The 26,106-nt window shown below is 52.3% G+C and overlaps 3 protein-coding genes across 42 annotated transcripts in view; 2 read left to right on the top strand and 1 right to left on the bottom strand.

Moving 5' to 3' along the window:
- STRADA (STE20 related adaptor alpha) overlaps window positions 1–14,723 on the top strand; it is a 41,568-nt gene extending 26,845 nt beyond the window's left edge. For 14 of the 30 annotated variants that reach the window (XM_054256012.2, XM_078373520.1, XM_008996885.5 and 11 more), the window contains 10 exons: window positions 243–331; window positions 3,450–3,552; window positions 4,044–4,165; window positions 6,725–6,833; window positions 6,945–7,068; window positions 10,152–10,323; window positions 10,837–10,941; window positions 12,974–13,215; window positions 13,517–13,559; window positions 13,830–14,723. In XM_054256012.2, coding sequence (XP_054111987.1) covers window positions 284–331; window positions 3,450–3,552; window positions 4,044–4,165; window positions 6,725–6,833; window positions 6,945–7,068; window positions 10,152–10,323; window positions 10,837–10,941; window positions 12,974–13,215; window positions 13,517–13,559; window positions 13,830–13,982 — 1,221 coding nt within the window. In that variant the 5' untranslated portion in view covers window positions 243–283 and the 3' untranslated portion in view covers window positions 13,983–14,723. The remainder of the gene's footprint in view (window positions 1–242; window positions 332–3,449; window positions 3,553–4,043; window positions 4,166–6,724; window positions 6,834–6,944; window positions 7,069–10,151; window positions 10,324–10,836; window positions 10,942–12,973; window positions 13,216–13,516; window positions 13,560–13,829) is intronic. The other 16 variants (XM_008996889.5, XM_078373526.1, XM_008996882.5 and 13 more) reach the window with 3 other exon arrangements.
- Window positions 14,724–16,347: 1,624 nt separating this feature from the next.
- Window positions 16,348–19,693, top strand: LIMD2 (LIM domain containing 2). 5 transcript variants are annotated; one of them, XM_035300442.3, is made up of 5 exons: window positions 16,348–16,519; window positions 18,194–18,285; window positions 18,471–18,512; window positions 18,601–18,740; window positions 18,825–19,693. In XM_035300442.3, exons 2-5 carry the CDS (start codon window positions 18,244–18,246, stop codon window positions 18,982–18,984), a joined length of 384 nt encoding a protein of 127 aa, XP_035156333.1. In that variant the 5' UTR covers window positions 16,348–16,519; window positions 18,194–18,243; the 3' UTR covers window positions 18,985–19,693. The 5 variants fall into 5 exon arrangements, with proteins under 5 accessions (XP_035156333.1, XP_035156332.1, XP_035156330.1 ...); XM_035300441.3 differs by having other exon boundaries at window positions 16,348–16,531; XM_035300439.3 differs by lacking the exon at window positions 16,348–16,519 and adding an exon at window positions 16,845–17,518 and having other exon boundaries at window positions 18,159–18,285; window positions 18,721–18,740.
- A 1,368-nt stretch (window positions 19,694–21,061) lies between these two features.
- The window catches only part of MAP3K3 (mitogen-activated protein kinase kinase kinase 3), a 91,498-nt gene continuing 86,453 nt past the window's right edge, over window positions 21,062–26,106 (bottom strand). For 5 of the 7 annotated variants that reach the window (XM_078373505.1, XM_035300415.3, XM_035300416.3 and 2 more), the window contains 3 exons: window positions 25,775–25,904; window positions 25,216–25,393; window positions 21,062–24,076 (listed from right to left, as the gene is read on the bottom strand). In XM_078373505.1, the coding sequence (XP_078229631.1) occupies window positions 23,848–24,076; window positions 25,216–25,393; window positions 25,775–25,904 (537 nt within the window). In that variant the 3' untranslated portion in view covers window positions 21,062–23,847. The remainder of the gene's footprint in view (window positions 24,077–25,215; window positions 25,394–25,774; window positions 25,905–26,106) is intronic. The other 2 variants (XM_035300419.3, XM_078373506.1) reach the window with 1 other exon arrangement.

The raw sequence follows: 26,106 nt of genomic DNA, 5'->3' as shown, positions 1-26,106 counted from the left end.
AGTATTAGAAAACACAGATAAGTATAAAAACCAGTATCAAATCAACTTTAACTACTGATCAAGCTCCACTTAAGATTCTCTGTTTCCTCCATTTTCTCTGTTCCATTTTATTTGTTGAACAGAAGAGTCACCAAAAAGTAGACAGCAATAGGAGGAGGAAGAGAATAGGATTCACATGTATTGAATGTCTTTCTTACACCAGGTAGCACTAAGCTCTTAACATATTTTATCTCGTCTAATAGATACTACACTATGAGATGGAAATTACTCAGCTGCTGAGATAATGGAGATCCCGAGAGATCAGAGTGACTTGCCCAGGGTCACAGAACCGGTAATAGACCTGAGTTCAAATTCTGCCTCTATGTGGCCCATAAACCTATGCTCTTTGCATTATAGCATATGTCTTATTTAAAATAGCCTTTCCCAATTACCTTTCCCAAAATTTAACAGATGTTAGGCACAGAAGGCTCCCTAGACAGATCTCTTTGGGAAATCCTAGGTTAATGAAAGTAAGTTTTCTTACTACAGAATTTCTCAGTGCCTTTAATATGGGCTACACCTTGTAATTCTCCATGAGAGAGTATGCTGCATCTCCTAACTTCATTGGACATGGAAGCATTTTTCACCTGTCAACTGGCAGAATCAGTATTCCACGGGACCTAGTTTGGGGAAATCCTGCACTGAAACAACTTACTAGGAAAATGGGCACAAGACAGGAAGAGATGTTTTCACCTTGGAGAAAACTCACGTGGCTGAAAACTATATGAAAAGATCCTCATTTTCATTAGTAATCAGGGAAATGTAAATCAAACCCACGAGACTGGCAACAATTAAGAAATCTGAAAATACCAAGTGTTGGGGAAAAGTTAGATTAATGAGAACACACATGGCCGGGAGTGGTGGCTCTCACCTGTAATCCTAGCACTTTGGGAGGCCAAGCTGGGTGGATCATTTGAGGTCAGGCATTCAAGACCAGCCGGGCAACATGGCAAAACCCTATTTCTACAAAAATTAGCCAGGCGTGGTGGCTTACACCTATAGTCCCAGCTCCTTGAGAGCACTGAGGCATGAAGGTCACTTGGACCCAGGAGGCGGAAGTTGCAGTGAACCGAGATCATGCCACTGCACTCTAGCCTAAGCGACAGAATAAGACCCTGTCTAAAAAATAAAAAACACCTATGTTGCTGGTGGTAGTATAAATTGGTATTTTGGAAAATAATTTGGCGTTGTCTCATAAAGTTGATTGTTCATATGCTCTGTCACCTAGCAATTCCATCCACTCCTAAGTACAAGCTCCATTCGGGAGACATATTCAAATATGTTTATAGTAGCACAGCCCATAACAGCAGAACAGAAAAGCAACCCAAATGACCCATAAATGTTGGAATGGGTAAACTGAGATATATTAATGAGATAAATATTGTACAGCAGTGGAAATGGGTGAACTACAGTGAAATACAACAATATGGCCAAATCTTAGAAATATAAAAATTGATTGAATTAGAAATGGAATTTGGTGAAGGGCTTAATTTTGCTTGTCTAGGTTCCTCTTCTTTTCAGGGTAAGTGATGAGGGAGACAGAGCCCACTTGGGGATTTCTTTCCCCATTAGCAGCATCAAGTGTTTTGAAACCAGATAGAGCCAAGTGCAGTGGCTCCTGCCAATAATCTCAGCTACTTGGGAAGCTGAGGCAGGAGGATCACTTGAACCCAAGAGTTCAAGGCCGCAGTGAGCTAGGATCTTGCCACTGCACTTTAGCCTTAGTGACAGAGAGAGAGACCCCATCTCTTAAAAATAGCAGGCCGGGCACGGTGGCTCATGCCTGTAATCCCAGCACTTTGGGAGGCCGAGGCAGGTGGATCATGAGGTCAAGAGATCGAGACCATCCCGGTCAACATGGTGAAACCCTGTCTCTACTAAAAATACCAAAAAATTATCTGGGCATGGTGGCGCGTGCCTGTAATCCCACCTACTCAGGAGGCTGAGGCAGGAGAATTGCCTGAACCCAGGAGGCGGAGTTGCAGTGAACCGAGATCGCGCCATTGCACTCCAGCCTGGGTAACAAGAGCGAAACTCCATCTCAAAACAAAAAAAAAAACAATAGCAACAAAACAACAAACAAACCACGTGAAATGTCAGCCAGCAGGGTGGTAGATTAATTTCACTGGCTTGGGCCTGGGTCCTGTGCCATGTACCCACATTTTGATTTGTGGCAAGTCACTTAATCTCCTTTGCCCTCATTTTTATTAGTGAAAAGTGGAGATAAGATCTGTCCCAGCTACTTCACTGAGCTATGGAGCAGATCACATGCAATGTGGAAGTGCTCTGGAAAGTACACTGTGGTCAGCTAACAGGTATAGAGCACTGTCGTCTTTATGGTTTCCGCTGCAGAGCCGTTTCCCAAAGAGTTGTTGAGGCACTGCCTTGTCAGAACACTCTCAGCTCATGCTTTTCTGGGTAGTGCAGGGCCAGTGGCCTCTCCTACTTTCACAAAGGACTTTTTCTGCCTGGAGGTCAGGCTTAGGAGTGCAGCACATGAAACATGAGCTGGCCTAGGTTTCTCCATTTCAGTTAGATGCACATCTGAAGAAAGAAAATCTAAAGAAAAGCAGTCACAATCCCCAAATCATACATATTTAGGTCTAGAAAAAGGAAACAGTTCATTAAGCTGAAGGAAGAGCTGTTGGTCTGGTCTGCCATGTGTTTTGCACAAACTCAAGACATTGCTAGATACCTTCCTTTAGGACCTCAGAGGCCAGAGTTGTGACACCCACATCCTAAAGCATTGGACTCCAGCTTCACTCAGAGCACACATGGGCAGGAACGAGGGAGCAGGCCACATCGGCTGCCTAGATAATGCCTGAGACCTGACAGCTCTGTCCCTTGCCTCAACTCAGGGCATCAGTTCTCACTTCACTTGGAAATGTTAGGCAATAACTGGCCTGGGCTCTTGGTTTGCTAAAGAGGAGGCTTCTTCTGGCCACATTTTCCCTAGAGCAAGATTCAGTGTTTGATCTTTCGGGATCTTGTGGTCAGGACCTTAAAAATAGGACCCTAATGCATCAGGAAATTGAAGAGAACCCCTACACTTCCATCTGCTTCTCTTCTCTAAACATGCTTTAATTCTCCAGACATCCCTTCTCCAAGTGAGAATTTCACAGCCTTTAGCAAATGCATCAATTGTTGGAAAAGACAAGCAGATTAACGGTGACAGGAACAGGTCCTTGTCTCCCCATTTGTAGACAACCCTAACACTTGCTCTGATATTAGTGCTGATTACTACATTGAATGTAATGCTTTGTTTCTCTTCAAATAGTGCTGGCACCAAGTCTGGATTTGTGGGTGTGTTTGGATGCCTTTCTCCTCGTGGGTCTGAATTACCACCTTCACCCCACTTCCATCCCACCCCCAATTTTCTCTATTAACCTATTTTTCTTTTTCTTTTATAGACCAATGAGGCGAGCTCAGAGTCGATAGCATCCTTCTCTAAACAGGAGATCATGAGTAGCTTTCTGCCAGATGGAGGGTGCTATGAGCTACTCACTGTGATAGGTATGTGCAGGGCTGTCCTTACTCTCCTCTTCTGCTCCAGGGCTGCTGCAGCTGGCTTTCTCAGCAGCCCCAGATGTGTGTACAGCAGAGGCCATCTACTAGTTAGGGCACTTCATGGGGACAGAGCTGCTTCTGTGGATCATCTTTTTTTTTTTTTTTTTTTTCTGCCAAGTATGGGAAGAGATCAAGCTTCCAGGAGAGTAAACCTTTTGCCATTTTTCCTTTGTGGCTGCATGTTTCTGGTGTCCTGGCCGTAGTGAATCAGAATGATTGGCTGAGAAGGAACTGATGGCAGTAAAATCAAGAAATGTGAGCCATGAACAGAACAGTAAAATTCTGCTGGGAAAAAGGGGGGGGAAAAACAGAAAAGGTAACAGTAGTGGAAATTTTAACATTAAGTTTCTTTTGAAATCAACTCCCTTTTTTAAAGGAAATTTTTTAAATCCCTTGTTGCTCTTGTCCTTGTGTATGGTGTTCTTCTTTTCTTTTAGGCAAAGGATTTGAGGACCTGATGACTGTGAATCTAGCAAGGTACAAACCCACGGGAGAGTATGTGACTGTACGGAGGATTAACCTAGAAGCTTGTTCCAATGAGATGGTAACATTCTTGCAGGTAATAAACCATGAGTGTGCCACATGGAGAGAGGGTGGGCTCTTGGCTCTGATAGTAGTTACAAGGAATTACAAAGAAATGAAGGGAGATTAAATGTTCAGAAGTTATGGAAACTTTAAGGAGAAAATCCTGGCCATTTGGCACTAAGGATAGGGCTGAAATGCTCCTTAGCCCAATTTATCGTTCCCTTTTCTTCTTCAAACACTCCCTTCTGGCTTTTTTATTCATTTGTTTATTATTTATTATAATCCGGCAGAGGCTAGATTCAAACCTAGGCCATCTTGTTCCAGACCCAAGGCGCCTGCCCTCCCATCAGTGGCCATCTTCTGGCTCTCAGCATCCTGTTTGCCTAATGTTCCTTTCTTTCTTTTTCTTCTTTATTATTATTATTATATATATATTTATTTTTGAGATGGATTCTCCCTCCGTCACCCAGGCTGGAGTACAATGGCGAGATCTTAGCTCACTGCAACCCCTGCCTCCTGGGTTCAAGTGATTATCCTGCCACAGCCTCCTGAGTAGCTGGGACTATAGGTGCCTACCACCACACCTGGCTAAATTCTGTATTTTTTAGTAGAAACAGGGTTTCACCATGTTGGCCAGGCTGGTCTCAAACTCCTGATTTCAGGTGATCAGCCTGCCTCGGCCTCCCAAAGTGCTGTGATTATAAACGTGAGCCACCACCTCTGGCCTCTTCGTTTTTTGTTTTTTTGAGAGTGTCTTATTTTATTGACCCAGCTGGGGTACAGCGGCACGAACCCAGCTCACTGCAGCATTAACCTCTGGGACTCAAGTGGATCTCCTGCCTCAGCCCCCCCATTTAGCTGGGACTATAGGCACACCACACCTGGCTAATCTTTGTATTTTTTGTAGAGACAGGGTTTCACCGTCTTGCCCAGGCTGGTCTTGAACTCCTGAGATCAAGCAATCAGCTCACCTCAGCCCCCCAAAATGGTGGGATTACAGGTGTGAGCCACTGTGCAGGCCCTGACATTCCTTTCTATTCGAGAAGCGAGTAGCCACTCTCTTGTTAAACTGAGAGAGGGGCTGGGGCATGGTGGCTCATGCCTGTAATCCCAACACTTTGGAAGAGCAAGGCAGGCAGATTGCTTGAGCCCAGGAGTTCGAGATTGCACCACCAAACTCCAGCCTGGGTGACAGACTGAGTCCCTGTCTCAAAAAACACAAACAAAACTGAGAGAGACTGTGAGTCTAGTAACTGCCTGGGAATTAGACCCTTTTCCTGATGCCTGCTTAGATTCAGGCCTGGGTCAGTTTTCCTTCAGGATAGTTAGTTGCAGCCCCTCCCCTTCTTCATTTACAACTTTTTCTGAATTGGTGTTACCTGATGGTGCTCTAGGACCTGTTCATAGTAGTTTGGTGGGTCTGAGGTTAGTGTCAACAGAAGCCAGTCTCAGCTGGCCTTCTGCTCCATCAACTATAGTTTTTTTCTTTCTTTCTTTTTTTGTTTTTATTTGAGACAAGGTCTGACTGTATCACCCAGTCTTCAGTGCGGCAGTGCAATCACAGCTCACCACAGCCTCTACTTCTCAGGCACAGGTGATTCTACCACTTAAGCTTCCTGAGTAGCTGGGACTAAAGGCATGTACCACCACATTCAACTAATTTTTTGTATGTTTAGTATAGATGGGGTTTTGCCACGTCATCCAGGCTATCCAACTCCTGGACTCAAGTGTTCTGCCCACCTCACCTCCCAAAGTGCTGTGATTACAGGCACTAGCCACCATGCCCGGCCGTGTTTTCTTTTATAATAGAAATATCGTTTTGGGCTGGGCACAGTGGCTCATGCTTGTAATCCCAGCACTTTGGGAGGCCAAAGCAGGCCTAGGCAACATGGCGAAACCCTGTCTCTACAAAAATTACAAAAAATTAGTTAGGTATTGTGGCATCCAGCTGTGGTCACAGATACCAGCAAGGCTGAGGTGGGAGAATGACTCGAGCCTGGGAAGTTGAGGCTGCAGTGAGACAAGATCACACCCCTGCACTCCAACCTGAGTGACAGAGCAAGACCCTGTCTCAAATAAATAAAAAAGAAAAACATTTTTGGCCAGGTACAGTGACTCAGTGGCTCACGCGAGTAATCCTAGCACTTGGGAGGTGGAGGCAGAAGGATCGCTTGAGCTGAGGAGTTTGAGACCATCCTGGGCAACACAGTGAGACCTTGTCCCTACAAACAACAACAAAATATTTTTTGTTTTCTTATCTTAAAGAGGAGTTCTGTACCTTGGCCCTTGAAATTGAGATAAGCTTTTAACTTCAGAAGTCTTCAGTCAACAGTTTGCCTTCCTCGTCTCTGAGTTGGTGCCCTGAACCCTCTATTGTTGGTGGTTTCCCTGTTTGGCAGAGGCAAAGCAGTGCTGGGTCCCTGCAGAGGCAGCAGGGCCTCGTTTTTCCTATGTTGACAGGCACCTGCTTAGGCTGTTCTGGGAACACCCAAAAAGTGCCAGGTCCCCCGCATTGTCCATGCTGCCACCTTCGTGTTGAACGACATCTTTTGGCGCCATTTGGTTCTGACTTCAGCTTCACCATTCCTTCCAGGGTGAGCTGCATGTCTCTAAACTCTTCAGCCATCCCAATATCGTGCCATATCGAGCCACCTTTATTGCAGACAATGAGCTGTGGGTTGTGACATCATTCATGGCATATGGTGAGTGGAAAGGGTTCCTGGTAGAAAGGGGTTCTGGGACTCTGTTGTCGGATTGCCTGTGTTTTCCTTCTCCATTACCTTTTGCTGCCTTCATGCAGTCCTTTTCTCCAGGTTCTGCAAAGGATCTCATCTGTACACATTTCATGGATGGCATGAATGAGCTGGCAATCGCTTATATCCTGCAGGGGGTGCTGAAGGCCCTTGACTACATCCACCACATGGGATACGTACACAGGTGAGTTCTTAGGCGGCCTCTCCCATGATTACAGTGGGTAGCTGTGCCCCTGAGCCTTCAGGTAAACAGGTAAAGTTTGACTGAAGTTAATGAAGCTAGAGTTTAAAATCAAGGATTTGGATTCTTGCTGAGGATCTCTTTGCTATAAAAAGGGCAGGCGCAGTGGCTCATGCCGGTAATCCCAGCACTTTGGGAGGTCGAGGTGGGCGGATCACAAGGTCCGGAGTTTGAGACCAGCCTGACCAACATAGTGAAACCCCGTCTCCACTAAAAATACATAAATTAGCCAGGTGTGGTGGCACATGCTTGTAGTCCCAGCCTGGGTGACAGAGTGAATCTCTGTTTTTGTTTTTGTTTTTTTTGAGATGGAGTCTTGCTCTGTCGCCAAGCTGAAGTTTAGTGGTGCAATCTCAGCTCACTACAACCCCCACCATCTAGGTTCTTGCAATTCTCCTGCCTCAGCCTCCTGAGTAGCTGGGACTACAGGCGTATGCCTCCATGCCTGGCTAATTTTTTGTATTTTAGTAGAGACGGGGTTTCACCATGTTGCCCAGGCTGGTCTCGAACTCCTGAGCTCAGGCAATCTGCCTGCCTCGACCTCCCAAAGTGCTTGAATTACAGGTGTGAGCTACCACGCCTGGCCTAATTTTTGTATTTTTAGTAGTGATGGGGTTTCACCATGTTGGCCAGAATAGTCTCAATCTCTTGACCTTGTGATCCACCCACCTTAGCCTCCCAAAGTGTTGGGATTACAGGCATGAGCCACGGTGCCCAGCCTGAGACTGTTAAAAAAAAAAAGAAAGAAAAGAAAAAGAAGGAGCATCTGGATTCTGACCTTGCCAGTGACTTCAGGGATGGTCACTTAGACTGTTAGTGCTGAAGCCACTGACTTTCTCTTTGCTGAGCAGCTTGGTCCTGAGTGTTGCGTGAGAGGACTGTCTGACATGGACCTTTGTACTCCACCCTCTGCCTCCTCCTTTCTGTGCCCCAGAGTCAGTCTTATGTCAAGAGACCAGGAAAAAGACATATGTTAGTAGATGGTGTCGGGAAATCAGCTCGTAGTAGGGAAGATGGTGAACTGGACCCCTACCTAACTCCTTATATGAGGAGGACTCCAGCTGGATTAAAGGCTTACATGTAAAACTTAAAACTACAGACTTAAATAGAAGGAAATGTGAGAAAATGCTTTTGTGACCTGAGGCATAGAATAACTGCTCAACATTTTAGAAGCATAAAACATAAGACAAAAGATTGATGAATTTGTTTAGATCAAGAAGATTTCTATTCAATAAAAAATACTGTGAAAACAGTTAAGAAACAATTGACACACAGTGGATGATGTTAGCTTTGTCAACACAGGAGATTAGTAACAGGGAAATCTTGCAAATCAACAAGAAATGGACAGGAAAGCAAGAAAAATGGACCAAAGATACGAAGTTTACAAAAGAGGAAACCCCAAGACAAGCCATCATAGGAACAGCCACTCAAATCTCACAATCAGATAAAAGCAAATGAAAACAAGATGTCACCTTATATACATGAGATTGCCAATGGTTAGGAGGCCGAGCGAGTCCCAGTGTGGTAAGGATGGGGCAGCCTCCTATCCAGATAGTGGAAGATGGCCAGGTGCTGCCAGTCAGGGTCACAGAACCAGAACCATCAAGGCCAATTCTCGATGTATACCCTAAAGAAACCTTCATGCAGACCAATCACGGGACATGTTTGGATGTCACCATTCACACGTCTGTTGGTTCGGGGTAATGTGAGTGTCTGTCCCCAGAAGGATGGATGAGTAAAAGTGTTACATTTCTTCCCAGAGCAAAGGTGACAATTAAAAGCAAAGATGAAAGGTCCACAGCTAGCAACACAGATGTGTCTGGAAACCACACCCCTAAGTGAAAAAGGAAGAATGGGATATGGAACACAGTATCCCTAGGTACACTTTACAAGAGTCCTACAAATAAAAAGTACAGATTAAAAGCATTCATTGGAGGTAGAGCAAGAGGTGGTCTAGAGCATACAGGAGCACTCAACAGTCCCAGTACTCTGAGAGGCCAAGATGGGTGGATCACTTGAGGTCAGGAGTTTGAGACCAGCTTGGCCAATATGGCAAAACCCCATCTCTACTAAAAATAAAAAAATTAGCCAGGCATGGTAGTGGGTGCCCATAATCCCAGCTACTTGGGAGGCTGAGGTAGGAGAATCACTTGAACCCAGGAGGTGGAGGTCGCAATGAGCCATGATCATTCCATTGCACTTCAGCCTGGATGACAGAGCTAAATAAGCTTTTAATCTGGTGATATGTAAATGGGGTCATGCTATTTTATGTAGGTTTGGAGTTTTTCATCAAAACATGTTTTTAGCTGGGTGGGGTGTCAGCACTTTGGGAACGTAAGGGGTGGATCTCTTGAAGTCAGGAGTTTGGGACCAGGCTGACATAGTGAAACACTGTCTCTACTAAAAATATAAAAACTAGCTGGAGGTGGTCGCATGTGCCTGTAGTCCCAGCTACTGAGGAGGCTGAAGCAGGAGAATCACTTGAACCTGAGACGGAGGTTGTGCTGAGACAAGATTGCACCATTGCATTTCAGCCTGGGCAACAAGAGCGAAACTCTGTCTCAAAAAAAAAATAACCAAAACCTGATTATAGTCTGGGCACAGGGGCTCACACCTATAATCGAGCACTTTGGGAGGCCAAAGCAGGCAGATCACTTAAGGCCAAGAGTCCAAGACCAGCATGGCAACATGGCGAAACCCCATCTAATATATAACCTGGCTAATGTTTATACTAAAAATGTAAACATTAGCCAGGTGTGGTGGTACACACCTATAATCCCAGCTGTTTGGATGGCTGAGGCACAGGAATTGCTTGAACCCAGGAGACAGAGATTGCAGTGAGCCTAGATTGCACCACTGCACTCCAGCCTGGTGACAGAGTGAGACTGTCTCAATAAAAACAAAAACATGGTTATGTATATGTAAAATACACATATACATGTATAACCCCATGTGCACGGGGGAGAGCTGGCCCTGTCTAGAGGGACTCCTTCCTGCTTTCTATGACACCCTTCCCACCTCCCCAGGAGTGTCAAAGCCAGCCACATCCTGATCTCTGTGGATGGGAAGGTCTACCTGTCTGGTTTGCGCAGCAACCTCAGCATGATAAGCCACGGGCAGCGGCAGCGAGTGGTCCACGATTTTCCCAAGTACAGTGTCAAGGTTCTGCCATGGCTCAGCCCCGAGGTCCTCCAGCAGGTCTGTGCATGGGCCCCAAGGAGGCCCCTTACCCAACTCATGATTCTCAAGGGAGCCTTCAGGCATTGCCTGGGGTTAGGTGCTCTTAGTCTCCCAGTGGGGTAAAAGGGGTTCCTGGAGGGAGGGAGCCCTCAGCGTGGGCAGTGCCTGTTCATTGCAGATGGATGTGGTTCCCCCAGGGGAGTCCTAACCTCTACCAGATGCTGTTGCAGCTCCCTTCAAGGACTCTTGCCACCCTATGAGAAGAGTGAGCATTTTGGAAATGTTTGGTGCTCTCTGGATCCCTGTACTAAGCAGGGGAATGGGGCTGGCACCTCCTGCTCCTTACAGAGCATCACCAAACAGTTGCCGGTGGTGAAATAGCAGTTAGTCTTCAGTAACACAGGCAAGGAGAGCCATTAGCAGCAGGTCCTGATTTGGGGACCACCATCCTTTTCCTCTCCTTAGTTCTACCCTTTTTCTAAGAACAAAGAACAAATGAGGTCATCTGTGGCCTTTTTTTTCCTGGCTTAGAATCTCCAGGGTTATGATGCCAAGTCTGACATCTACAGTGTGGGAATCACAGCCTGTGAACTGGCCAATGGCCATGTCCCCTTTAAGGATATGCCTGCCACCCAGGTAAGCCTGCTGCCTGTTGGGTTCCTTCTTGCCTGCCTGCCTTCCACAAATGTTCATTGAGTATCTGCTGCACTCAGGACACAGAGCAGGAATACTAAGATGAAAGACCCTGTCTTTTCTGTCAATCAGTCCCACCTTGTAGGGGATGGTGGCCTTACTCTTTGTTTACTTCCTGTGGCAAATTCGGTGGTTAGGGAGCCCGGCTTGGGGAGGGGAACTCGGGAGCAGGGGTGCAAATCAAGGCCCACATGCCGCATGTCTATTTAAAACATATAAATCAAGCTAACCAATCTTTATAAATTTATAAAATATGTTCTATCTTCCCACTTGGATGAATATATCTGGAAGGTCAGTTTCTAGTTTAGGATTCCCACAGTTCTCAGAGTTCCGTGCCACCGAATTCTAGCCAACACCTTTGGAACCTGCATTCTGCAAGTTCAGCTTCTGTTCATGCCCCTCCAGATGCCTGGCCTCTGGCCACCCCTCGGACCAAAGGGTGCAGAGTCAGTGGCACAGTCTACTCTTTGGAAGACAGACCCAGGGAAGAGGCTTATCCAGGCCTCATTAAATCCAGAAAGTGGATTTGGGGTCATTTGAGCAAGGATTACCTGGGTCCCAGGTACTTGGAGTATGGTCTAGAACTGGGAGGAGTAGGATGCAGGCTCTGAGCGAGCCACTTCTGGAACCCACAGGCTGCTTGCCTGGTGGTAGGAGCAGCTAGCTGGAGAGTGGCCAGAGTACAGCCCCCCCAGAGCAGGGTCCAAGGGAGGTCCTGGGAGGAGTCAGCCTTGAGTTGGAAGACAGACAGCTGTCACCTGTGTGGAGGAGGAAGTAGGACACTCTTGGCAGAGAAAGCGGCATGTGCAGAGACCCAGAATCGAGAAAAAACAGGATCTGGAGAACAGCAAGGAGGTATAAATGGCCAAGGTGCAGTGCTTCTTGGGGGCTGCAGAAGGAAACAAGGGTACATTGTGAAGGGCTTGGATGCCGCTTTAGAGCACTGGTTCCTGTCACAAAGCCTGTGGAGCAGTGATGAAGGATTGTAAGCACAGGCGTGATAGCATAAGATAGTTCGTTTAGATAGATCACCCTGTCAGATGGATTCGATCCAGCAGACCAGTTAGGATGGTGTGAAAATCTAGGTGAGGAGTCTAGGAGAGCTCAGTAAAATAATTTAGTGACAGGATGCTCAGGAAAGAATTAAAAGGCAATTGAGGATGAACAAGAGGTCCAGTCCTAGAAGCAGCATCATCCACTAGAATTTGCTGCAGGGAAAGAAGGGTCCTGTGGCTGCAGTGTCCAGGGAGGGAGCCATGAGACTGTGTGGCTGTTGAGCATTTAGAATGTGACCATTGAGATTGAGGGACTGAATTTGAAACCTAATTTAAATAGAAATAGCCACAAGTGGCTAGTGGCTATCACATTAGTGCAGCTCTAGAGTGATTTCCAACTTTCTGGCTCAGACACCTTATGGGGTTATGAGGACTTCACGAGGACAGCAGTCCCCAGGTGGGGCTGGATTTATGTGTGTTGAGTTGGGACGCTTTGGAACAGCCACCCAGCCTGGACTTCCCTTGGGCACCTTGCTCCCATGTGGCCTGCTACAGCGACAGCCCAAGCTGTGGCACTGCCAGTGCTACCTCGCAGACCTCATTGGATCCATCCGGACATGGCAGACAGCTGTGCTTCAAAGCAGGTAACCTGGCTGCTCCTTCCTGCTAGGGTGAGGACTCTACGGTAAAAGGAATTTGATGCCTTGTAAAGGGAGAGAGGAAACTGTGAGCAGTGTTTTCCAGCCATGGCGAAAGGGGGTACTTTTGTGCAACCCCTCTCCTTTTCATGTTGGCCTAGCTAGGGTGTACCTGCCATACCAGTGACCAGCATTTCTTTGCGAAAATTAGACTTACTCCACTTCATCTTTTTCTGGTCTCAAATGATCACATTTGCATATTTGGAAAAGTATATTTGTGAAGAGACTCTCTGGGCCTTCCGGGGCCCCCTCCAGCCCAGGCCCTGGTTCTTTCCTCCCCAGATGCTGCTTGAGAAACTGAACGGCACCGTGCCCTGCCTGCTGGATACCAGCACCATCCCCACCGAGGAGCTGACCATGAGCCCTTCGCGTTCAGTGGCCAACTCTGGCCTGAGTGACAGCCTGACCACCAGCACCCCCCGGCCCTCCAACGGTGACTCGCCTTCCCACCCCTACCACCGAACCTTCTCCCCCCACTTCCACCATTTTGTGGAACAGTGCCTTCAGCGCAACCCGGACTCCAGGTATTCCTGTTGGCCTGGGCCTGGGCTTCGGGAAAGCAGAGGGTGCTCAGGAGGTAAGGCCAGGGTGTGAAGGGACAGACGAACCCCTCAAAGGTTCTGCAGGGTCAGAGCTCCCAGGAGGAATGTGAAGCTACACACAGGAGGGATGACCTCCTGGGTGTGTAAGAGGGCAGCCTGGGGAGCTCTGGCCACTGCTGCTCAGTCAGCTCAGGGAGAGGTAGAGGCTGAGGCATAAGCAGCAGGATTTTGGGAAGCTGGGGCACGGCAGTGACCTGTGATCTCTCCACCCCTTTCCCTCCAGGCCGAGCGCCAGCACCCTCCTGAACCACTCATTCTTTAAGCAGGTACCGTAGCCCCTTCCCGAGGCTCCCTGTTTTTTTCTTGCCTCTGTTTCTAAGGATTCACAATCCCTTTAACTTTGGGCTTTTCAGGTATTCTCTCCCATCCCTTTGAATGAGAGAATTTATCCCACTTCCAAAGCCCCTGAAAGGCCCTGCTCCTTCCTCTTGTAGAATTGGTTCTGTCAGCCCATCTGCCACTGGGCTTCCTTGCCCGGTGGTGTCCTGGGACCCAGAGCAACAGGATCCATCACCCACCTCTCTCTTCTCCTCCAGATCAAGCGACGTGCCTCAGAGGCTTTGCCTGAATTGCTCCGTCCTGTCACCCCCATCACCAATTTTGAGGGCAGCCAGTCTCAGGACCACAGTGGAATCTTTGGCCTCATAACAAACCTGGAAGAGCTGGAGGTAGACGATTGGGAGTTCTGAGCCTCTGCAAACTGTGTGCATTCTCCAGCCAGGGACGCAGAGGCCCTTCCTGAGGGCTGGCCACACTCCCACCCTCCTGGGCAGATTGGGTAGAAAGGACATTCTTCCTGGAAAGGTGGCTGCTGACTGATTGGGAAAGAAAATCCTGGAGAGATGTTTCTTCACTGCTCCAAGGCTTCTGAGAAACAAGAGAATCTCAACAACTAGGGATTGGGAGGGTGCAAAGCCAACATTCCCAGTCCTGTGAGCTCAGGTGACCCCTGCAGAAGGAAGAGATGCTGTTCTGGCCCTGGGAGCTGAATTCAGAGCCCAGGGTTTGACTCATTAACCCCGAGGACTGCCACCTCTTCCCAGTGCTTGCGACCAGCCTCATTCTGTTTAACTTTGCTCTCAGATCCTATAGGTTATTGAAAGGGCAGGTAGTAAGCTGCCTGCCTCCCTTCCCCCAGACCTCGCCCTTATAATTGCCGAGAAGGGTATTTCTGTCTTTTTAAGCACAGACTAAGGCTGGGACAGTCCATCCTTATCCCTATTCTAGCTTGGGCCCTGACACCTAAATCTCTCCCAGGGTTTATGTGTGTGCCTCATTCCTTTCCCATGAAGAACCCATCATAGCACCTTCTGCCAGCTTCCCTGGTGCTTTCTCCAAGGGTCATCAGTGTCTTGCCTAGCTTGAGGGCTTAAGTCCTTATGGTGTGTTAGTTTTGTTGTCAAAACAAATTAAAATTTCCAGAGACCCTGCTGGAGAATGGCATTGTGTCTACATCAGCTCAGGGGCTACAGGCTGCTTCCTGGTGCTTGTGCTTGCAGGGATGGCCATGCTACCCCAGATGAGAACCATCCTGCCATCCAAGAGCAGGCCCAGGGTGCTATCGGAAGCTCAGCAGTGGCCTCTTTCACTTGATAGACCAGTTTCTCTTAAAACCCATAATCTGTCTCTTAACTATCTAAAATTTTAAGACTGTGAATGTTAGCCTGTGGCCATCAAACCACTTTGGAACTAAAAATGTCCAAAGATTGAAACTGAGACAGAGGACGTTGGCAGCCTTTGGCAGGAAAGGAGGTAGAAAGGTTTGTCTTGCAACCTGACCTGGATGTCTCCTTACCCTGGGTGCTAGCACCCAAAGAGCAGGAAAGCTACGACCAAGCCCCACTCATCCCTGCCATGCTGGCTGGCACCGAGTATGAGCAAGGGTGTGGTGCAAATATGGGCCTCCCACAGTTCTTCCAAGGCACATGGCTTACCCCTCTCCCAGTCCCTCGGGGAAGCCCCCCACCCACCAGCTCAGGCACCTCAAACGCCCCTCTACCCTAAAGCTGCACTGAACCATCGGGTGCCCTCACTTTCCATTTTCTCCCAAATTTTAACAGCCGTTTAAAGAGAAGTAAACCTCTGGGCAATGAGAAGCCAAGATGACAGGAATGACACTGACCCTGGGCTAGGATGGGGACCTGGGGTGAGTGAGTGAGGAGCTGGGGAAGTCATTTCCAGCCCTCCCCCTGCTTTAAACCTCAAGACCCCCCCCTGCCAACAGAGTCACTCTGACACCAGGGTGGAGTATACTGGCATCATCTCAGCTCACTGCAACTTCCACCTCCCAGGTTTAAGCAATTCTGCTTCAGCGTCCCGAGTAGCTGGTATTGCACATGCCACCATACCCAGATAATTTTTGTATTTTTAGTTAAATGGGGTTTCACCATGTTGGCCAGGCTGGTCTCGATCTTCTGACTTCGTGATCGGCCTCCCAACGTGGTGGGATTACGGGCGTGAGTCACCGCCCAGCCAAGTTACCTTTTCTTTAGCACTGGTCATCTTATCAGTTTACTTTGCTTCCAGATGCCTTCTGCACGTTGGCTGTCGGTGCATCCTCAATGCCCACCTGCAGCTCAGCCCACAGGCCCGTCCTGGGCAGGGTGCCAGGGTCTCACTGTACCCAGTGGCAAGGAGCCCTGCTCCTGGTGCCCCAGGCTTCCTGTTTTTTGCATCAAACAGCCCCTTTGGAGAATCTGATGACAGGTTTGAAAGCTTTCCTGAGAGGCAGCCAGTTTGAGAGTCTGACATTCCCCACTCCCACTGTGGGAGTCGGCCACAGTACAGGCAAAACGCAGATCTTCCTCTAGAGAGAACAGAAGGCTTGGAGGAGAGACGCGGAGCCGTTGCATGGAATGGCTGGGAGCTGGAGGAGAGACGCGGAGCCGCCAACCTGGGAAACAGCTGGGAGCTGGGGAAGCTGCAGCCTCCCAAGCTTCCCTGCCAGGCTTCGGGCAGGGAGTTGTTCGCTCGCTGACAAACGCGTGGGCCGCGCTCTGGGGCCGTCAGTGCTATTCCTGCCACAGTGTGGGAAGGCGCTGTGCTTCCAGGAGCAGTTTCCAGCCTGATTTCAGGCAAAGCCACGCAGTCCCTGGTGCCCGGGAAGGTGCCGGCCTCCCCGCAGCTCCAGACGCCTGCAGTGCCTCTGGCACTGTGCGGCTGCAGAGCGGGAGCAGCTTTGCGGCCTGAGCTCTGTCACCTCAGCTCTCCGGGCCGCGGCTCCCACGTGAGAAATGAGGTGCCCTTGTTGGAGGGGCCTCCCGCAGGGGTCGGGGTTGCTGCCCACAGAATCCCGCCCCAGAAACGCATGAGGACGTCGAGCCTCAGGGGTCGGGTGCTCCAGGAACCACGCGCAGCGGCCTCCGCGCCAGTCGCAGGGTTGCAGAGGCGTGAAGTGCTGGTGGGGCCGCCAGGCCCTTGTACAGGCTCAACGGCGAGCTGGCGCCCCGGGCTCCTCCCCGCGGCCTCGCGGCGGGGCCTGGTGACCGCGTGCCCGGACGCCATCGCTAGCCTCGTGGGCTGCAAGGGCGCCGGGGCGGCCCCTGGCGGCCGGAGGACTCGGCGGCCCGAAGGACCCGGGCCGGGCCCCGGGGTCACCCCAGCGGGGTGTCTGAGACTCCACAGCTAAGTGCGGTGATGGGGGCGCCGGCGCTTGCGCGCGAGGCCACCCGGGGAAAATCGAGGCAGTGAACGGCCCAAGCCCAGCCCCGTTATCCCGGAGCCACGCCGGGAGCGCCCGGTGCCTGCGACCGCAGCTGCCGCAGCCTGAACTCGTCCCCTCCCCGAGGGATGCGGAGCGCGGCCCTTCCATCCTGTCCCCGCCACCGTGGCTTCCCCACGCCAGGCCACTCGGGGCCCCGGCGCTGTTGGGATGAGCAGACGGCGCGGCCAGTTCCTGAGGCCTGCGAGCGCGGGGCTCGCGGGGCGCTGTGGGGCCCGGAGCGCGGGGTCGGGGCGGGGGACAGACAAAGGCGAGGAGGGCGGCGAGGCGAAGACAAAGCGCGGAGGGGGGTCGGCGGCGCCGGGGCCCTGGAGGCGGCTCCGGGCGCGGCGGAGCCAATGGGCGGGCGCAGGGCGGGGGCCGGCGGGGGCGGTGCCGCGATAAGGCGGTGGCGGCGGCGGCCGCTCGGGGACCACTGGCAGCGGCGGCAGCTCGCGCCCGCGTCCTCCTCGCACCCGTGCGTCCCCGGAGACGGATCCCGCCCCGCGGCCCAGGCCGGGTCGGGTGAGAGCCGCGGGGGGAGGGGCCAGGTCCGGCTCCGGAACCGGGTGGAAAATGCCGAGGGGTGGGGCGAGCATCGCCCGCGGGGTCCTGGCGAGTCCGCGCGCCGCTCTGGTCCGGGGTGCCCGGGCTCTAGTCCCCGCTTCAAGGCCGGCCCCTGGCGTGGCGGAGCCGAGTCCCGCTGGCGGGGCTCGCGGCCTCGGGGTCTGGGGTCCAGTCCTCGCCGGGCCGGGGCAGGGGTGGAGGGGCGGGGCGGTGGGGACCTCGAGCGCTGTCCAGGGGCTGCGCAGCCGAGGCCTGGGCGCGCGGGCGCGGCGCGGGGCAGCGAGGGCAGGGTTCAGGTTGGGGCAGCGGCTTCTCGTAGCGGCCCCGCCCGCCCCGACGTTCACTCACCCCAGGTGGGGTCCCGGCCTGCGGAGCGCAGAGGGCGTCTGTGCGGGAGCCCCCCGGCTCCCTCCGCTCCCGCTAACTTTGTTCTTCCGAAGGCACGGTGCCACTCGGGATCCCGGCCCCCGGGGAGCAGGGGTGGGTGAGGTGGGTGAGGGGAGGAAGTGGCAAGACGAAGAGCAACAGGAAATGACTTAGGGAAAGTCCCAACCGCAATCCCCCCAGCCCCTGCCTGTCAACACCCCCCACCCTGCAGGCTGGGGCCCTCCCCAGCCTGACTTCCTCTTGCAGAACCCATCGGGTGTCGCGTCTCCACCCGGGGCTTCCACCTCCAACGAGCCATGTTCCAGGCTGCAGGAGGCGCCCAGGCCACCCCCTCTCATGTAAGTGCCCGGACAGGTGGGAGAGCCCCCCGGGCAGAAGCCTGGCCTGGGGTGAAGGGGAGAAGTGCGGGCGTTTGCCGGCCCCTTTTGTCCCCTGCGACGAGCCTCTGGTCCTGGGCTGATGGCTGCAGCCGTGGTCCAGGGCCTCCCGGAGCTGCCCTGCCTTGACCAGCCCTCTCCCTCAGGAAGCCAAAGGCAGCAGCAGCAGCACGGTGCAGCGCTCCAAGGTAGGGGCCTGGGGCCGGGTGTGCGGGAGGAGGGGCGTGGGGGAGCGGGGTGGGCTCTGGGCATCCCCTGGCTGAGCCTCCCGCACAGTCCTTCAGCCTGCGGGCCCAAGTGAAGGAGACATGCGCCGCCTGTCAGAAGACAGTGTACCCCATGGAGCGGCTGGTGGCCGACAAGCTCATTTTCCACAACTCTTGCTTCTGCTGCAAGCACTGTCACACCAAGCTCAGGTGCGCCCCTGCCCTGCCCTCCCCCTTGCCTGCCAGCCCAGCCCCGACCAGGCTTGACCTGAGGACGTTGTTTGGCTTCCGCAGCCTGGGCAGCTATGCCGCGTTGCACGGGGAGTTCTACTGCAAACCCCACTTCCAGCAGCTGTTTAAGAGCAAAGGCAACTACGACGAGGGGTTTGGCCGCAAGCAGCACAAGGAACTCTGGTCCCGCAAGGAGGTGGACCCCGGCACCAAGACGTCCTGAGGCCCCTGCAACCTTCCACCCCCTCCGCCGGCAGGGGGAAGGTTGGGAAGGAGGTCGAGCTGGGCTTGCGTGGGGGCCAGGTGGGAAGGGGATGAGGCTTACTCAGGTGGAGGGGCCCAGGGGCAGGGCTCTGCTCCATGACTCCTTCCTTCCTTGTCCCGCAGTGGGTGAGGGTTTGGGAACCAGGATTGGGGTCTGCCCACCACCCTGCTTCCTGCTTCTTTCAGCCGTCCTCCCCACCTCACCCCAGGACCCCCTAGGAGGCCCCCATGCCCAGCTTCCCTATCTAGGTGCCTTTTCTCCAGCAAGGAGTCAGCATGCCCCGCTCAGGGTCTCAAGCTCCCTCACTGCCACTGGAGGCTGTGTGGCCCCCGAATCTTCCCATCTACCTCTACCCTTAACCTGGTTCTGAGCCACGGAGGAGACAGAGAGGAAGGAGCACAACAGTGCTACCTGTTGGGCCTCATACTGCACCTGCAGCCCACAGGGGAGGGGATGAGGAAGTGGAGCCACCCTCCCTCATCAGGGCAAGTGGGACTTGGGACCATCTCGCACCACCAGCATGGAGAAGCGGATGCTAAAGCATTCACAAGGCTGCAGCCTCAGGCACTGGCAGGGGCTGGTGCGGCCCCGCTCCCCTCCCACTCCCCCATTTCTGCCTACCCTGTTTTGACCAACCACGTTTTAAACATGTTTCAACAGATCTGGATTCTCTATTGTGTGGCCTGCTGGGGGATTTGTCGCAGGAAGGGTGCAGATTCACCATGGGTAGGGCATGGGGACTAGAAGTGGGTGTCAGACACACCATTGAGAAATGGGAGGGCTCCTCTTCCCAGCAAGGGCTTCATGCTGTCACACCCACAGCAGTTTTGAAACTGAAACTCCACCTCACCCCTCAGACCCACTGACTACCACATGCACCCCATTGTGTAAAGGCCTGAAAGCGGGAGGGCTAGGCAACCAGTGGGTGATGCTGCCTGTCCTCGATGCACTTCAGTGTTGGGGGTGCAAGCTGCCATGCTCCCTGGCTGGTTCCAGCTGTCTAGCTCCCTTCTTTCCAGCCCTTTGACCTGGAAGTTAGTGACAAATGGCGGGAAGCAGCAAGTGCAGCCCAAGGGTTTAGTGACCCCTGCACTGTCCCTCCTCATCATTCCCCCTCATTGCTGTCATCATCCCCTTACCTTTTCAAGCTCTGGGGTGAAGCAGTCACAGCTACTGTCCTACGAAGTCCAAGGAGAAACCATCTGCTCCTCTGAAAACCCGGGGATAATGAGGGATGAGTTTACAACAGACCAAACCAGGCAAACGGGGAGGACCTGAGGGCTCCCTGGTGGGACACAGGCAGGAAGTCTGGGTTGTCCTGCTCCAGATCTAGCTTCCTGATGTTTCCAGACATGGGGTAGATGAGAACAGTCCTGAAGGGTTTGGGGCCACCACACTATACAACTGCCCAAGTTTCTAAGTGGCCTTCTCTCCATGGAACAGGGCAGCGAGCTGGGCCACAGGCTCCGGTGTCACATAAGCCACTGTGCTGAGGCACACAATGCTCCTTGAAGAGCGAATACTCAGTAAAGATGGTCCCCTAGGCCTGGTCCCTCCAAGTATGAAGCGAGCAACTCAACCTCTCAGGGCAGGCCAACTTCCTGCAACAGAGGTCTCAGATGGTGACAAGGTCAGTCTTTTTTCGGTTAAGCAACAGCAGATGGGCCACAAGGGGATACTGGAGAGGTGGCTCTTGGACCCCTGCCCTGTAAAGATGGGACTCAAGGAAGTCCTGGGCCAGGAAGACCCTACAAGATGCCATGAAGGCTCTGGGAACCCAGCCACTGGTGACATTCAAGTTGTGAGGGCCAGCAATGCCACCTTGGTAAATCAGCCCTGAGGGGACCACCCCAGTGGAGCTCGTGGAGGAAAGGGGCAGACACCTCTCAGTACCAGCCAGGTCATCCCAGGACCTCTCTACTTAAGAGTCAAGTTCTCTTCTTGAGAGGCCCAAGCTCGTTGCCAGGCACCAGACCCAGCCTGTCAGGCAAAAACCTCCATCCCCTGCAATTGAAAGCACCGCCACAGGACCCTCTGATATAAATGATCCCTTTTATTGTAAGTAATGCGCAACACTGGCCTGGCTTTGCACTGCAAGCCCTCGGTCAAGATATAGTCAAATAACTATGGCTGCAGGTTGTTCTGCATGATCCACAATTCAGACACAGACGCAGAGCTAGGGTGGGAGGGGCAGGAGGGCGGCAGAGTGTGGACTGTCACCAGCCCTGGCCTCTGCATGCAAAGTTGGCCCAGGCAGACACACCCCATGGAATGATGAGAAAGTGACGCAGCCCCTTCTCACAGCAAGCCTGAGGCTGCCAGGAAACTGACCTTCAGAACCTTCGGGCCCAGGTCATCCTGAAGCCCCAAACTTTTTATCTGGATTATTAAAAAACAATAAATTAAAATTAAGCAACAACTTGGTCCTGAGGATGCTGAGCCAGCATGTCCACAGTTTTTGGCACAAAAAATTAGGGTCTGTTTTGCTTTTTTGGAGTGTATGGTTTGTTGGCTTGTCTTCAAATTCATTTTTAAAACACATTCCCAGCTGGGTGCAGTGACTCATGCCTGTAATCCCAGCAGTTTGGGAGGCTGAGGCAGGCCGATCATGAGGCCAGGAGTTCAAGACCAGCCTGGCCAATTTGGTGAAACCCTGCCTCTCCTAAAAATACAAAAATTAGCTGGGTGTGGTAGCACACACCTGTAGTCCCAGGTTCTCAGGAGGCTGAGGCAGGGGAATTGCCTGAACCTGGGAGGTGAGGGCTGCAGTGAGCTGAGATCATGCCACTGCACTCCAGCCGGCAACAGAGTGAGACTCTTGTCTCCAAAAAAAAAAAAAAATTCCCAGTGAGGTACCACCCCAGGGGGTGGGGCTCTGTGAGCCTGAACCTGGGACACACAGTAGAGTCAGCCAGCACTGTGCTCTGTATCCTCTTAGGGAACAGGGACTGGGGATGGGGGTGCGGACCAGGAGGAGTGTGCAGCCAGCAGGATGGGGTCACGGAGAGGCCGAGCTGCCACACAGCAGCTTTGGTCGAGGTAAGGGCCAGGCCCCACCCTGGGCAAGGGCCGAGGTGAAGCAGGAGCCTATGCTGTCTTCAGAGGACAGTGTGGGGTGCAGGGGCCGACAGAGCCCCTGGGGGAAAAGGGATGGAAACAGAGGGGTCTAGGCCCAACTGGCACCATGTGACACACACTTCTGCAAAACCAGCTGCTTTCATTTTCTCTTCTCTCTCTCGAGGCGTCCATCACCTGTAACAGTCTAGAATTGATATATATAAAAACCATCAAATATGATCTGAGATATAAATTAACAAGTACAAGGCCTCACATTACATCATGTGAAAAGGCTAAAAACAGCGATAGAAACTACATTCATAAAAGTGCATCGTCAACATACAACGAAGGCTTTGGCTTGTTCTGTGCCCGTGGGGATGTAGGCATGGCTGGCAGGGCTGTCTGGCACTAATCCCCAGCTCCCTGGAGACGCCCATCCCTGGGCACTGGCTTTTTTTTTTTTTTTCCTTTAATGACAACTCCCAAGGAAAATGGGTGTTGAGAGGGAGGAGCTCTAGCAATAGGCACATTTTGGAGGGGAGGGGCCGGAAGAAAGGACCAGCGCCCAGGCTGAGGTAAATATGACCGACTCTAAGCTGCTTGGAGATGCTGTTTCCCCAATCCCTGCTGTCATTCCTCCCCTAGGGAAGGAGCTAGAAGGGAAAAAGGCTGAGACCTCATGGGGATGGGCAAGGCTGACTAAGGAAGAACAGAGCTGGCAGTTTTGGACACAGCTGGTGACAGCACATGGGCTTTCCCTTCTACCAGAGTGGGCTCTGGCCTAGCAGGTCATGACTCAGACAGCCTGAGATACCTCATGCTCTCTGGGACCAGGGCACCAGCCAGGCCAGATGCCCCTGCCATGTCATCCATTTCCCCTTCTGCTCCAGTGGGAAACAGATGCTAGGCCAGGAGCACAAAGACCATGACCTTCAGCTCTTTCCAATGTAGCCTAGGCCCAAGCCCACAGCAGGTACTCAGAGCCCAGAGGGTACACACAGTCTCCAGTTTAGAAACTGGGTACAGCGTAAGAGTGACTCTTGACTTGTAAAACAGACAACTGCATTGACAAAACTGGATCCCCCCAGTGGCAGCAGTTCGACATCACAGGCCCCTGCCTGGGGGAGGCAGGGTCATGGGCACAGGCAGGACTGGCTCCTCCTTCCCTGAATAAGGCAGCATGACATTTGCTTCATTCATCTTTGGTAAAGGACAGGACTGGCAGAGCCAACCTGGGGCTCTAGGGGAGGGCAGCCTGGGCTTCTGCCTGCCACTGCTGTGGGGTGCTGGCCTTTCCCTCAGGCTTGTGGGAGCTCATCTAACCTGGAGATGCCCTGCTGGTCTCCAGACATTGCAAGGAAAAACAAAATAACACTCTTCTGAATGAAAATAACACTCTTCATACCCTGGCGTCAGTCCCGTGCCCCCAGACCCTCTGGGCTTCAGTGCCAATTGCAGTGTCAGGACACATCCCCAAGGGTGGGGCCCACGGCTGCCTTGCACATTATTCCCAGCCCCTACCCCTCCATGCTGAGCTCAGGACACTGGAGCTCCTGGATATGACAGGGTGGGGTCTCCCAGTCCTGAGGCTACAGCCACCCCACCCCAGCTCTGAGCCCCAGTGGCAGAAGGGGCACAGACAGATGCTAGCTGGGCTGCTGCTCCATGGTCCACAGCCTTGCCTGGGAGAAGCAGCAACTTCGCTGAGCCTCGCAGCAGCCCCCAGCAGCAAAGGGCGGCCGGCAGCTGCGTGGCCATAAGAGCTCAGTACATGAGCTGTGCAAAGTGGTGTGTGAGCAGCTCCTCAGCTGAAGGTCTCTGGCGAGCTTCCACAAAAATGCGCCTCAGGAAGTCCCGGCCATGTTCAGAGATGTGGGAGGGCAGCTGAGGATTGGTGGGCTGGGTGGCAATCTTAAAGATGGCGGCCATAGCTTCATACTCTGCCCACGGTGGTTTCTCTGTCAGCATCTCCACCACAGTGCAGCCCAGGCTCCTGGAAAAAGAGAACCCTGTGTCACCTCTCAGCCGGCCTTGGACTCCCAGCTGTCCCGCCCATCACTGCAAAAGGAGGAGCCTTTCTCAGAGTACGCTGAAGTGTAGGATAGGCCAAGCTGAGGGCTGACAGCCCTTGGATCCCCGACCACATGGGCTTCATGGACCTTTAACTCACCACACACCTGGGCACATCTTGACACTGGGAAAAAGAGAATCACTTTGCCTGGACAGAAAGAGCTCTACAATAACTGTATTAGCTCCCCATAGCTGCTCTAAGTTTACCACAAACTTAGAGGTAGGAAAACAACACAAATGTGTCATCTTACAGTTCTGAAGGTCAGAGGTCTAATATGTCTCACAGGGCTAAAGTCAAGGTGGCTGCAGGGCTGATTCCTGTTGGAAGATCTGAGGGGAGAACCTTGCTTTTCCCAGGTTCTAGAGGCCACCTGCATTTCGTGGCTCATGGTCGCCTCCTTGCATTCCTCCAACGTCTTGCTTCCATAATCTCACCTCCTACTGGCCACTCTGACCTCCTGAGTCCCTTCTGTAAGGACCCTTGTGATTATACCAGGCTACTTGGCTAATTCAGAATAATCCATCCATCTCAAAACCCTTAATTTAATTATCTCTGCAAAGGCCCTTTGCTATATACAATCACATTTACTGATCCTGGGATCAGTCCCCCAATCTTTGGGGGACCATTATTCAGCCTACCACAATAGCTTTCCAAGGGGAGAAGCTCTCATGACTTAGGGGCCACTGCAGAGGATGGACACAAGGTTAGGTCAAGCAAGTGCAAGCCATCTGAGTGCTGGGAGAAGGGACAGAAACCTGCTCCTGTTCAGAGACTGGTCCAGGCCTTCAGAGTGGATCCTGCTGCCTTAAGAGACTTAGAAAATATGAGGGATGTTTTCCATGGCCTAAGTCCCATCTCTAACAGAGTGTGCTTTTATCTGGGGTAAAAACACAACCCATCTGGTGTATGTGCTACTGCACACACCTATACCCTTGCACATACTGCAGCCTGGGTCCTGGGTGCACTCCCTCCTGCCACACCAGAGTCCCCAGGGTACGTTTCTAATGGAGGGCCACTAGGGCCTGGGTGGGAGAAGGGGTTCTGCATGTCCCAGTGCTCACCACACGTCTGCTTTCCTTCCATAGCCCTCACCGCTGATCACCTCAGGACTCATCCAGTAAGGTGTGCCAGTGACGGAGCGCATGCCCGTCCCTGACATACAGATCGTCTGCAGGCGTTTGCTGGCCCCAAAGTCCCCCAGCTTCACATTCCCAGCAGAGTCTCGGAGGATGTTGGCTCCTGAGGCATGAAAAGGCAGAGGCTTCAACCCTGGACCCTCTTGCATCTTCTCCCATCCTCCCCACTCCCAGGTCACTGAGAGCTGCTGGAGAGGGTGGGGCTACCACTGAATTAGACATGAACTACACACAGCAAAGGACGTAGTGAAGGGGAGCCTCAGATCTACCACACAAAATGACCATCTCCATGGCCCACATGTACAGGGAACTTGGCAATATTTTCCCAAATTGCTCAACCAGTCTTCTCACAGTCCCTCAAGGAAGCAATTGGGATCCCATTTTTCAGAAAGTTCAGAAAGATTAAGTAACTGGGCCCCACAGGCACTCAATGGTAGACTTGAACCCAGGTCCTGGGGACTCCATGCATCCTGGCCCTGCTCACCCTTAATGTCCCGGTGAACGATCATGTTGCTGTGCAGATAGGACATGCCCTCCAGGATCTGCCGCGTGTACTTTCGGGTCACACTTTCTGTCAGAGCACCATAGGCCTTCAGCTGGTCTTTCACGGAGCCCTAGCAGCCACAAGGAGTCAGAGAAGTCCCCTCAGGGGAGGGCTGGTGGAGGGGCAAGCCCATTGCAGCTCCCCACATGGCAGCAAAGGAATGATTGGTTCAATTCCTATTTGGCTGCGCAGGGCACTTTGCCAGGAGCTGTCAGGCAGTTTGGAGAAGAGTGTACCACATAGTCCTTCTCAAGCAGCATGCCACCCAAATC

Source organism: Callithrix jacchus, chromosome 5, assembly GCF_049354715.1.
Source record: "Callithrix jacchus isolate 240 chromosome 5, calJac240_pri, whole genome shotgun sequence".
NCBI classification, from domain to species: domain Eukaryota; kingdom Metazoa; phylum Chordata; class Mammalia; order Primates; family Cebidae; genus Callithrix; species Callithrix jacchus.
This window is presented reverse-complemented; position numbering and strand designations above follow the sequence as displayed.

Coding starts and splice junctions, on each gene's coding strand:
- LIMD2 (XM_035300439.3), top strand. CDS start 17,083: ATGCGGAGCGCGGCCCTTCCATCCTGTCCCCGCCACCGTGGCTTCCCC. Junction 17,519..18,158: donor CGCGGCCCAGGCCGGGTCGG/GTGAGAGCCGCG, acceptor CCCACCCTGCAG/GCTGGGGCCCTCCCCAGCCT. Junction 18,286..18,470: donor CCCAGGCCACCCCCTCTCAT/GTAAGTGCCCGG, acceptor CCTCTCCCTCAG/GAAGCCAAAGGCAGCAGCAG.